The sequence below is a fragment of the Aptenodytes patagonicus genome, chromosome 1 (assembly GCF_965638725.1).
Source record: "Aptenodytes patagonicus chromosome 1, bAptPat1.pri.cur, whole genome shotgun sequence".
Lineage (NCBI taxonomy): Eukaryota > Metazoa > Chordata > Aves > Sphenisciformes > Spheniscidae > Aptenodytes > Aptenodytes patagonicus.
The window spans coordinates 56673526-56685005 of NC_134949.1; the positions used below are offsets into that span (position 1 = coordinate 56673526).

General features: G+C 60.0%; 1 protein-coding gene across 1 annotated transcript; it reads left to right on the plus strand.

Moving 5' to 3' along the window:
* The first annotated feature begins 4937 nt into the window (after nucleotides 1-4937).
* On the plus strand, nucleotides 4938-7731 carry TNFRSF13C (TNF receptor superfamily member 13C). The gene is made up of 3 exons (XM_076328699.1): nucleotides 4938-5082; nucleotides 5544-5780; nucleotides 7409-7731. Exons 1-3 carry the CDS (start codon nucleotides 4938-4940, stop codon nucleotides 7729-7731), a joined length of 705 nt encoding a protein of 234 aa, XP_076184814.1.
* Nucleotides 7732-11480: the final 3749 nt, after the last annotated feature.

Here is an 11480-nt window from a genome sequence, read left to right on the forward strand (position 1 = left end):
CCCAAGCCTCGCTACGAGAGTCCCACCGCACTCTGCAGAGCAGCAAGAGCAGCCAGCACACTGGCTGGAAACACCCCTTGCTCTCCCCCACCACCTGCTCTTGACAGGGGAGGTCAAGGGCTCAGCTCCCCTAGGGCAGGATAGGGGAAGGGGGGGTCCCCCATGTCCTCAGTGCTGCTGTGTCCCTCTTGGGCTCTCTGGAGCAGGGAGGGGGAATGGGCAGACAGAGATTGAGCCCAGGCAGTGCTGACCCAACCGCCCACCCTTTGCAAACCTGGAGGGGTCTTCAAAGGGCAGCCCACCATAGAAGCCTAATTTGGGTGCTCAGCATCACCCCTGGAGGGGTCCCAGTCCCCTTGCAGAGGGACCCAAGGACACCTGCTCGTTTTTCCTCAACCTCATGGACAAGCACAGCTCGAGGGGCTTTTAAACAAGAAGGGGAGGAGACAAACGATGTTCAGCAGAGCCGGTGCCACCGGGGCACTGCCCCATGCCAAACTCCCCGTGCAGGTGGCTGAGCAGTGCCACAAAAATCCTTGGTAAGAAGCAGAGCGCCTGTGGAGGGGTCTGGGTTTAGGGTGTTGGTGAATCTCTTGAAGCCTTCATTTTCGCCCGTTGTTCCTAAAATCTTCCCAGATTTTGTCCCTAAGCCCAGCTGGCTTTGAGAAGGCAGAGCAAAGCGGGGGGCTGTGCTGTGCTGGGGCATGCCGGCAGATCCCAAGGAGGAGGTTTGTGCTGGAGCCTTGAGAAACTGGCTCCCGAGAGCCGTAGTGGGACCTTTCAGGAGGGGGTGCTTCCCACCACGGGCGCAGAGGTGCTGGGAAGGGGCGCAGGGATGAGGTGCCGAATGTGCTTTGGGGGCTGGCTCCAACCAAAGCCTTCCAGCGGCACCATCTGGATGCGGGGCAGACGTCAAGCTGTGCCGAGGCGTTCCCCCGGGGCGTTGGGTGCATTCTGTCAGAGGTTTGTCCCAAGGTAACTGGGTCTGCTTGATAAACACCTCATGGCTTCTCTGATCGACAAGCCTTTGGGTTTCCGGTGCACACGAGCACAAGGTGAACTTTCGGTGGATATTTTCTGCTACAGGCGGTTCTGCAAGCGCGTGCGTGAGTCACTTCACCCACCCCTGACACCAGAGGAACTGCTCACACGAGTCCGGTTGCTCATGTGTGCACAAGCACTCGCAGGACGCCACCGTCCCTCCCCACTCTCGGGATCACTGGCGCTGCCCTGTCCCTTGCTGGGCTCTCCATGGGGATCCCAGCAGCCGACCTCAGCCGAAACTGGCCCTCCCAGTGCACGGTTGGAGTAAACAGTACTGGAAAGTGAGCTCTCCGACTCCAGGATTAAGACATAATTTTTAAATAGCTCATTTGATCTCTTTGCTGGTTTATTTGTTTAATAAAAGCACTTAGTTAGCTGGAGTCCCAGGCTCCTGGGGCTTTCGTTTCTCTGCAGAGGAGATAAGAAAAGCGCATTTCCTTATCCAGTGAGTCATTTTTTCTGCTCTTTAATTATGCATTTGTGCTATTATCAAGCATATTCAGCTCTTAGATGCAAACAGTTCAAACTACTCACCCAGCTTTAACTTTTGCTGCTCCAAAAACAATCAACAGCCATTACGAAGGGCAGGGGAGGCAAAGATGGGGGAGATGAAGAGGCGGACGGCTGATGCTCGGAGCTGGCTGAGCAGCCTGGGCCATGCTGGTGAGCAGGCACACGTGTGAGCGCCACTGGGGAAGTCAGCGGTGATTTTCTCCATGAGTAAGTGTTATCATGTGTGAATTCAAACATCGTTTTCTTGGCCCAGGAGGAAGCAGACGGGCTGGGAAGGGAGCATGAAAGAGCTGTAGAGGGGAATAAAGAGGGCTTAGAAAATGGGAGGGAATAGGGTAAGATCAATCACGGCAATGAAGCTGCAACATGCTTCCACGTAACAGGACCTGAAAGCACTTTATTTGCGGGGGGACATCACGGCTGCCATCCCCAGGCTCCCCACTATGCATCCGCAGCTTCAGGTTTTCACTCCAGGTACAGAAATGGGAGCCATCAGCTCCTGAGCTCTATTGTAAACCTCACCCTCTGTGTCGAAAGCAACATGTAGGTACCTCGGTTTGGGCTTTCCCTGGTGCCTATATTTGACTAGAGGGGTCACAGAGTTAATCTGTAAGCATGGTACAGCAGATGCCAGGACGCATTTTGTTGCCCCTGCATTAAGCCAAGCAGGGAAGGGAGAGGGGAGGGAGAGGGGCAGCGGGACCCACGGGAATAGGGGCTGGGGGTTGCCGAGAGACAACCGATGTGGGTGGAAGCACAGCGGGGGGGTTTTCAGGGGGGCAGGGCAAGAAGGCCATGATGCAGGAGCATCCCCCTTTGGGAAAAGGAGACCAGCAGGTGGAAACACCCCAGGGCAAGAGGAACAGCAAAGTCTTCGGAGCAGGGAGCTGTTTCAGGGGCAGATGTTCTGATAGAGCACTGGCTGTTTTGTGGGTGTCCTCTGCCTCTGTGCCTGGCTCCAGCTCCACCAGCCCACAAGGCAAGAGGTTTTCTGTTCCCTAGTCCCTACCCTTACGCTTCTGCAAACTGCCTGCCAGGGACAGTGAGTGCTCCGGGTGCCCTCTCCTCCCCAGGGCTCTCCGCTGTGCAGCTCAGATGTGGCCTGGAGCGAGCCTGAGCTTTTCTTCTGACCCCTCAGCCCTCCCTGCTGTGGCTTTCTGACACCCCGGAGATGCTCCTGGTGCACCCTGCCACTGGACACATGCCCCTCCTGCTCCTGTGCTTGCACCACAGCCCTGCTCCTCGCCTGGGGCACACGAGAGACAGGGAGCCAGGTGAGGTGGGATACAGAGAGATGTCCTTCCCCAGCAGGTACCTGCGCAGGGGTGAGAACAGCCTGTTCAGCAGAAGGATCGAGGTGGAGGGTGCTGAGCTGGCTGTGCCGCTCGTGGCTTCGGAGCTCGGGGCCGCGCCGAGAGAGGGAAGTGCTTGGCATGCCCCCGATCGCTTGGGGAGTTTTACTTTGACTAAGATGGAGGGGGAATAACTGAGTCACAGGTACAGGAACGGCAGCCGGGCTTTTGCAGCTCCTCGGAGGAGCCCCGCAGGCCCCTGGGCTTGGCACGGCCATCCCCGCCGGGACAGAGCAGCCCGGCAGGGCGCTCCCCGGCAACCAGGCACGTGTGCACGTGTGCACGTGTGCAAGGGGCGAGGGAGCGAGCGGCTGGGCACGCCGGCTGGAAAGGGAAGTGAAATCGCGGCAGGCGTGGAACTGGCAGGCAGCGACCGGTTTTGGTCGGGACTTTCACTCACCCAGAGCCCCACGGCACCCAGCAGGGAGGGCTGAGACAGTGCTGGGGCCGCTTCGGCACTGTCCTGGTGCTAGCCACCCTCCGGGGATGCTGCCAGCAGGGAGGGAGATGCGGCTGGGGGGCTGGGAGGTCCCTGCCATAGGGCAGCTCCTGCCCTGTGGGGCACAGGGTGCTGGAGAGCCGTGCTTGGGCTGTGACCCAGTGCGGGGAGCTGGTGCTCCCACCCGGGGCTTCAGGGGGTGGGGTGCAGAGGCTGTGGGCTGAGTTTGCCCAAAAGCCATTGGAGAGTGGCAGGCACATCCAGGGACCAAGTCCTCTGGCCTGTCTCAGAGGAGCTCAGTTGCCCAGTGGGGATGCCTGATACTCTGTCACCTCGAGCCAGAGCGTCCTTTGGCTTTTCTCCTCCTCCCCTCCCAGCCTCAGTCCAGGACAGCGAGGGGCAGAGACCTCACTAGAAAGAGCCCAGAGGCCATAGCTGCTGCAAGGATGGGACTGCAGTAGTAAAAACCCATTAGGGCTTTCCTGGCCAGGGCAGGTCTCCTGTGCTGCTTCCTTCAGCTGAGAGCAAGCCAGCAACTGTAGCTGGTCCCTTTCTTTCCTATGGGGTGAAGAAAAAGGGGACGTAACTTTTTTTTAGTAAGGATGGAGAAGAGCCACCTACAGCACTGAAATCCATCACTTATCCACTTCAGAGCTCAAGCATCAGGCTTTGATGTGCGGGTGTCAGTGGCAAGACGTTTCTCCTGCTCCTGATCAGGAACACCTAAGACCATTAAGGGTTTATTTAGTCCCTTCCAAGGGTATGGGGACCAGACTTGCTTGGTGTGACCTGCTTTGCCCATGCCCTGGGCAGTTACTGAGCAGAGCCAGATCTGAATCCCGGAGAATGAGACACAGTGCCGAAAGGCTGGGAGGGTCCTTGCCACGGGTCTAGGTCTGGGATGGAGAGGATGGCAACAGCAAGGTGATGGAGAGCACCATCATTAGTAGGGATGGAGAACACACACCAGTTGGCTTGCCCACACAGCAATCACTAACAGGCCATGTCCTGGGGGCAGTGGGAGCTTTGAGAAGGGGAAACCTCAGTGCCCCTGCACTCTTTTCTCCTCTGGTCCTTTTCTGCATTTTCCATCCGAGCCAGATCCATAGCCCTGGGATGGGGTCTTGTAAAGATCTGGGCACAGGAAAGTCTCCTGGAGGCACTAGAGGATGCTGAGGGGGCTTTTCGCCAGCCAGCAAGGGAGGGTGCGGGCTGGGGGATATGCCTGGGCTTGAGGGCAACATACAGGTGGGCTGGGGAAGGGTGAGGGCCGAGGAGGTGACACCGTCGGGCTGAGGCACCATGCCGCTGGGCACGGGGCGCTGCATGGCTGGGGTATGCCAGGGGCTGCAGGATTTCAGAATCATATTTTGGAGAAGAGAGGTAGTTCGAGGGCGCATTGCATGGGCAGGCGGGGGTAGGGCTTGGGCGCTTGCTCTCCTCCTCCCCGGTGAAGATCCGCCCCAGGGCAAGCGCAGCGATCTCGAGCCCCAGGGGAGACGACGCAGCTTGACAGACTGTATCTCCCTCTGCCACGGGCCCCGGGGCGCTGCGATTTCACACTCAAGCAGCCCCTTCGCCGCCGTGCCATGCGGGAGCCAGGCTCTCACTCCCACTCCACCATGTCCTCATCAGGAAAAGCTGCTGCTGCCTTCTCCTGCCTCTCCTCACAGTGCTTCGACCTCCTAACCAGGTCCTGCGTCAAGTGCTCCGACTTGTTCAAGGACAACACAAGTAAGGGGACGAGGGCAGCCAGGGACCGAGCTCCCCAGGGCTGGGCGGTGGTGGGCCAAGGGGGCTGGTGGCACCCCGCGGGTGGGCAGGTGGAGGGGACCTTCTCCTGCGGATGGTGATGGAGGATGGAGCGTTGCCTTCACCTGGAGGAGGAGGAGGAGAGAGGAAGAGGGCAGCCAGTTCCAGTGAGGGGAATGCAGTGCGGGGAGAAGAGAGATGATCCAGCTCAGTGTGGGGGTCACAGCCTGCCCCAGGGGTGACCATGGGAAGAGCAGGACACCCTCATCTCCCACCAGCCAGAAACAGCAGCAGGTAGGACAAGGGTCCCGTCAGGCAGGGGGACGGTTCATTGTGGGTGGTGGGTGGGTAGCGGTGAAGAGCCACTCTCCTTCCCTGCCACCGCAGCCCTGAGGCTGGACAGATGGGTGGGTAACACTGCTGCCCTCCTTCCCTCGCCCCAGCTCTCCCCCTCCTGACACTGCCGGCATCTCGCCCCACAGCAGAGCCCGCCCGCTCAGCGCCCACCTCCGCCCTGGCACCCACCCTCCCCTCAGTGGACCTGCCCAGCACCCTCCTGATCTTCGGGGTCCCGGCGGTGGTGGGGCTCATCCTGGCTCTGGCCGCCCTCTGGGGCTTCCTGGCCTGCAAAGTGGGGAAGCGGAGGAGGAAGAGGAAGGCGGCAGATGAGGAGACTGAAGGTAGGGGACCTCTTGCTCTCCCTGTCACAGCACCCTGAGGACCCCAGGGCAGATGGGATCACCTGCCACCAGCTCCCCTGAGGTGCATCCCTGTCGAGGCTGGCTCCTCCACCTCGACACAGGCTCCAGGGGCACCCCAGGGCATTTCGAGGCAGCTGAGCTGCCCCCTGAGTGACGGTGTCCCGCGTCCCCTGGGAACACATGCCTACACCTGACTGCCAGTGCGACCCTGCTGAACCATCCCTCCCTTTGCCAGGTCTCCCTGTGCCTTCACTTGCTTAAAGCACCTGCTGGCACCATCCCCTCTCCATGGGGGACACATACAGGGCACTGGTGAGGAGCCTCTCCCTCTCCCCCAGTAGCCGGAGGGCCATGGACGGAATGGGGGCAGCAGCGGACATCTGGGGATGGCTGCAGAGGGAGTGTCTCCCCATGGCACTGCAAATGGGGGTCCCGTGTTGACGGCCCAGCTTGCCATTCTTGCTTGGGATGCCCGGTACACTCCAACGCGCACCCCAAAGACCCTGACCGTGTCAGGGCCAGCCCCATCAGCAGGACGCAAGAGCACCGCATGGGGTCATCCCCAAAGTCATCAAAAATAGGGCTGGGAGGTGAGGGACGGGGCTGAGCCTTTTCTGGCAGGGTAGTTCCAGTGGGGTGAGGCCATGGTACCCCATGATGGCCCATCTTGTTGGGGCATCAGCCAGGGGCTGGGCAGCCATTTTCTCCCCTGGGGACCCCCGCCCTGGCGCTGACTCAACCCTGGCCACTCTTCTCGGAAATGGTCTCGCCTGGCTTCACCCCTCCCCAACCCCGGGCAGGGGGTATGGCTCCCCGGGACCCCCATGAGGGGCCACCCCGGGGGATGCTGGCACCCACCACCGCCCCACTGCCCAGGTGGGCACCCTTGGGGAGTGGCAGGGCCAGGGGCAGCCAGTCCTCATGCCCCAGTTTGCCCACGTGCCGCCGGCAGTGCTGGATGGGTGACTCAGACTGGGGGGACATTACCTGGGGCCTTTCCGTTAAACCAAGTGTGGCTGCGACAGCCTGTGACGCACATGCCTGGGAAAAATACCAAGAATGAAAGAGGAGGGAGAAATCCAGTGGCAAGAGAGGTCCGGCCATGATGGAGAGCATTGGAGGCACCCCTCAGCTACTCCCCTGCCGCATGCCCTGGTCCCTGTCCCCCCCCTGTCCCCCCCCAGGCTGCACCCCGGCAAGCCCACTGCTGTGGCACTGGATGCGTGGAAAGTCGCAGGAGGCTTGGGGCCGGCGGCACGCGCCTGTGTTCGAAGCATGTAAACAAGTCTATTTTTAAGCGGGAGGCGGTCGGGGAGGGCGAACCGCCAAGGGCCGGGCTGCTCTGTCACTGGCAGGGTTTAGCGAGAGGGCTCGAAGTGCAAGTGCAAGTTTCTGCCTTTCCCTATTGTTTTTTAGGGGGGAGAAAACCCATCAGTTGTAAGCAGGAGGAGGTCTGCAGCAGGAGGGGTGCGGTGGGGACCTTGCAGACTCTTCCTGCTCCAGCTCCATCTTCCCCTCCATGTGTCCTCAGGGACAGGACCCTCTCCCTGGGACCTGCCTGGCCCCAGTTTGTGAGCCCCGTAACCCCTTTTCTTGCCCCCTCCCAGCAAACATGGATGCTGCCAGTCCCCTGCCCAGCCCGGGCTGCCAAGACCCTGCCGTGCCAAAGGGAGATGCCGCCGCGGCCCCAGCCCCATGCCCGCATCTTAATGGAGGCCTGAAGATGCTGGGGCCACCTGAGAAAGCTGGGGCAAAGCGGAGGCCGTGCTGCCGGGGTGATACCGACGGCGACATTGTCCTGCTCTCCACCGTGTACCCCCAGCACAAGGAGTGCAACCATGGCTTCCCGCTACCCGCCACCGAGCTGGGGGCTACAGCCCTGGTCACCACCAAAACCACCCAGAACTGTGCCGGCGACGATAGAGCCTGAGGGTGGAGGGAACGGGGCTGGAGCGCTCCACCTGCTCCCTGTGGATGCCCAGAGCCTGTCACCTGGGTGGGCAAAGCCTTGCATGGATGTGAGCTGTCTGAGGACCAGGTTTTGCCTTGAGCAAGATCAGCCTTCTAAGATGACTGCCCTTTCCCACTTTCCCGTTTGTGCTGAGTCCCAAGTTACACCTGTAAGCGCTTGGAGGAAGCCGAAGCGGATCACGCTGAGTTACGCCGACTTGCTGACAGCTGCTGCAGCCGTGCTGTCAGGAGCAGGCAGAGGAGACACGGCCAGCAAGGACAGACTGTGGCAGGGGCTGCTGTGCCGTTTGTGAGGCTGCCATTGCGCCAGGACAGGTTTGCTGCTGGATGGGCGATTCCTGGGGACACAGGGCTGGAATGGCAGAAAGGGCGGGGGGGGGAGGAAGATGGACAGGGAAGCAGGGAGTTAGATTAGGATCAAGTCCCACACCGCTGCCATTAGCTCATTTTTTGCTGCTGACCTCAATAAAAGGAGGCTTGGGGCCATATGGAGCAAGGCACATCCAGCATCTGCTCCATTCACAGTCTTGCCCCCGCCTCTTCTCATATCTTCTTATATCCATGTCTCTCCTGCCTCTGGGTGCTCTCACATGATGGCAGGTGCCCACTGGCAGTCGTGGGAACCCCCTCCACAGCCGGGTACCCAGGGGATGAGAAACAAGTCCGTCTTCCCAAGTAGGGAGCAAGGGAGGGTAGAGGGAGGGAATAAAAGCTGTCTTTGCTCTGACCTACAATCACTGAAGTCAGGGAGGACCAGGGGCAGGCAACGGAGACTGCTGGTCTAGAGATGCTCCATGAGCTTGTCATTGCAGCCCCAGACAACCGTCACTTCAGCTCACTGTGGCTGCAGAAATACCGTGTGTCACTTGGGATGACAGGGCTCCTGGTGATGGATGTTTCCACGCCACGCAAAACCAGGCAGGGAGTGATGTGAGCATAGGCGGGATGACTTAATTCATGTGAGTGTCTTCAAGGCTTTGCCTGTGTGCCAGAGCTGGCCAGTGTTGCTGGTCCAAGGCATTTCTCTGTAGATGGTCTTGTTCACCTGCCCGCAAGTGGCTTTACTGTGCAGGAAGGGCTCTGCTTCGGAAACAAACTTGTTAGTGTGGGATTGCTGTTCCCAAGTAATTACAGCAGCCGATCCCCTGGCTGAACAGAGCCGGCCAATGGCTTGGGTGAGAAATCCTGCTGGCCCCAGAGGGGGTGATCAGGCAATTAGAAGTGCCTTGGTAGGGGTTATTTGCATGAAGTGCCATCTCGGTGGCAGCCCAGGTGAGCTTTTCCTTTGGCGAAGTGGCTTTCTCACCTGGGAGGCTTCAGGGACCGAGCAGAGGTGGCCAAGAAAAGTGTGGGAGCACTGCTGCCAAGCGCCAATGGGACACTGAGGGCCACAGCTCACAGTAGGGTCACCCAGTGGCACTGTGCGGAGGGGATGTCCCTCTGATGAGAGGAAGGTGACCCTCCACCCAAGCCTGAGCTCTCTTCTGGGGCTGCAGGACCAGACGCTGCTGTTGAAGGGTGAACCTCCCTCTTCTCCCCTGCCATGGCACTGGAGCCGGACTCACGGCATCCGTCCCATAAGAGGAACCACAGGAGCTGCCACAGGTGCCAAGGCCCAAATTCCTCACCACGACTCCTCTCCCAGACCTAAACACGCTGGCAGAGGTGATCCTTCATCCAGCTGAGGCTCCACATGGCCCAGGATGGGATGGATCCCCATCTCAGCTTCGGAGCTGGGGATGGCAGAGGGGCTGGTCCATGTGCCCAGCAACTGTCCCTTGGGGCTCCAGGCACCTGTGGCTCGCCGGCAGGAGCTGTGGAGGCTCCAGAGCTGGGCTCCCAGTTATCCACAGCAGTTGTGCTGCCCATCGCAGGAGGGGCATCCCCGCAGCATGAATCAAGCGTCTCCTCATCCCCATGCTCCACATGCGGGCCTGTGAAGTGACTTCGAGCAACCTTTGTGCATCTGGAGTGGGGAAAAGAGCCAAAGCCAGGCCAGGGGACGTTTTGGTGCTGGAAGAAGGACTGTTCGTGGGAGGCAGAGCAACCTGCTTCACGGGAGATGGGGGCGAGAGGGAAACGGAGCAGGACTGTTGGGCTCCTCTCCCGATTCCCACCCGGTGACTGCCGTGGCTCAGCCCTGTGGATGCTCCACCCATCCTGAGAGACGTGGCAATTTGAAAAAGAAACTCCCGTACAAATCCTGTTGAAAAAGCCCCTCTTTCTTACCCTGAAAAAGCTCAGGTAAGGGCTTCTGCTCTCATTTCTGCTAGAGCTTCAACCAGGCGTCTCCTCTACGGGACGCCGCCAGCATCTGCAGCTCACAAAAGCGGCATTTTGATCCACATTGGATTCCTCAGCTGGTGAGTGCCCCTCGGATCCCCTCTTTGTTATGTCGTGCAGGGCATCTTCCCTGTGTCCTGCCTGCCTGACTGCCAGCGTGGTGGGGCAGTGCTCCCCCCCCGCCCAGCCTTCCTGCCTGGACCTGGGGGAGATTTGCAAATCCCTCTGTGTGCGCTTCTCTGTCCTTTGTACAGGGCAGGGGGCTGTCCGTCTTGTCTGCATGGAGAGCAGAGGGAACGGAGATGAAAAATATGGTTGTAAAAATTAAAGAATAAAGTAAACCTGTTGCCAATGCATGCTCAGAGGTCTGTATGGAGAGACATCTTCTTGATCCCCATTCCCCTGGCTTCAGGGGTCTCCAGCACGGTGGTCCCGGGGGTACAGCAGGGCCTTGAGCTGGAGAGGCTCCCTCTGCACTGGCTTCACTGGCACGTCCCCTGCACCCAGCCGTCTGCTTGGCTGGGGACCAGCTGAGCCCAGCCACCTCCATCCCTGCACGGCCTCCCTGGGAGCTGGCTGATGGGATGGGGAGTGGGGCAAGTGGTTTTCGGGGGGGGGGGTGGGGGGGGTGGGGGGTGTTGCCCGTCTTTGACTTTCCACAGCAGTTTCTCACTTCCCCCTGCGAGGCAGGAGCTGTGCTTCCTCCCTGGCCTGGCGCCCGCCCCACTGCCTGCACAACTGCCTAGAAAGGCTGGCGAGGCCGGGCTTCACCTGGCCACAGGGGCACAGGGTTTCGGAGAGAGCCAGGGGAAAGTCTGAGGAAACCCCGGGGAAAGAGGAAGGAGCCATGGCTAAAACCCTCCTCGCTGCAAAACCACCTCAGGCGTATCACTAGCCATTTCAAGCCCACCAACCCCCCTGTGACAGAGGTCACGTGGGTGTTCGAGCTCCTGCAAGTCCCACCAATGATGCTGGTGGTAAAGGACGGAAGCCTTGGTGTCCCTAGGGATGGGGGGGTGGTTTTCATCCCTGCTCCTAAAGGCAGGAGCCAGCTGGCCAACAGAGCGTGGTGGCACAGGGAAGGGAGGCACTGGGGGTACCCTGACCAAGGGTCTTCTTCTGCAGCCGCTGGTCATGTCTGCCAAACCCTCCTCAATCCCACAGGCTCCCCAGTCTCCAAAGTGCTCGGCTTTCCTCCACCAGCCTCCCTGCCTGGGTCCTTCATCCTCACTGTCTCCTTTCTCCTCCCATTGCTGGTTCACCCACCAGTTTAGTCTCCTGATAATTCACCCACAGGCCCAGCTACTCCAGCCCAAAGCACCCCCCCACAGACCCCCACAGACCCAGCTTGCCCCTCCACGGGCTTTCTGTGGGTGCTGGACCTTGACAGCAGGCAGGGCAGGCAGGGTAAGGTGGGCACCATTT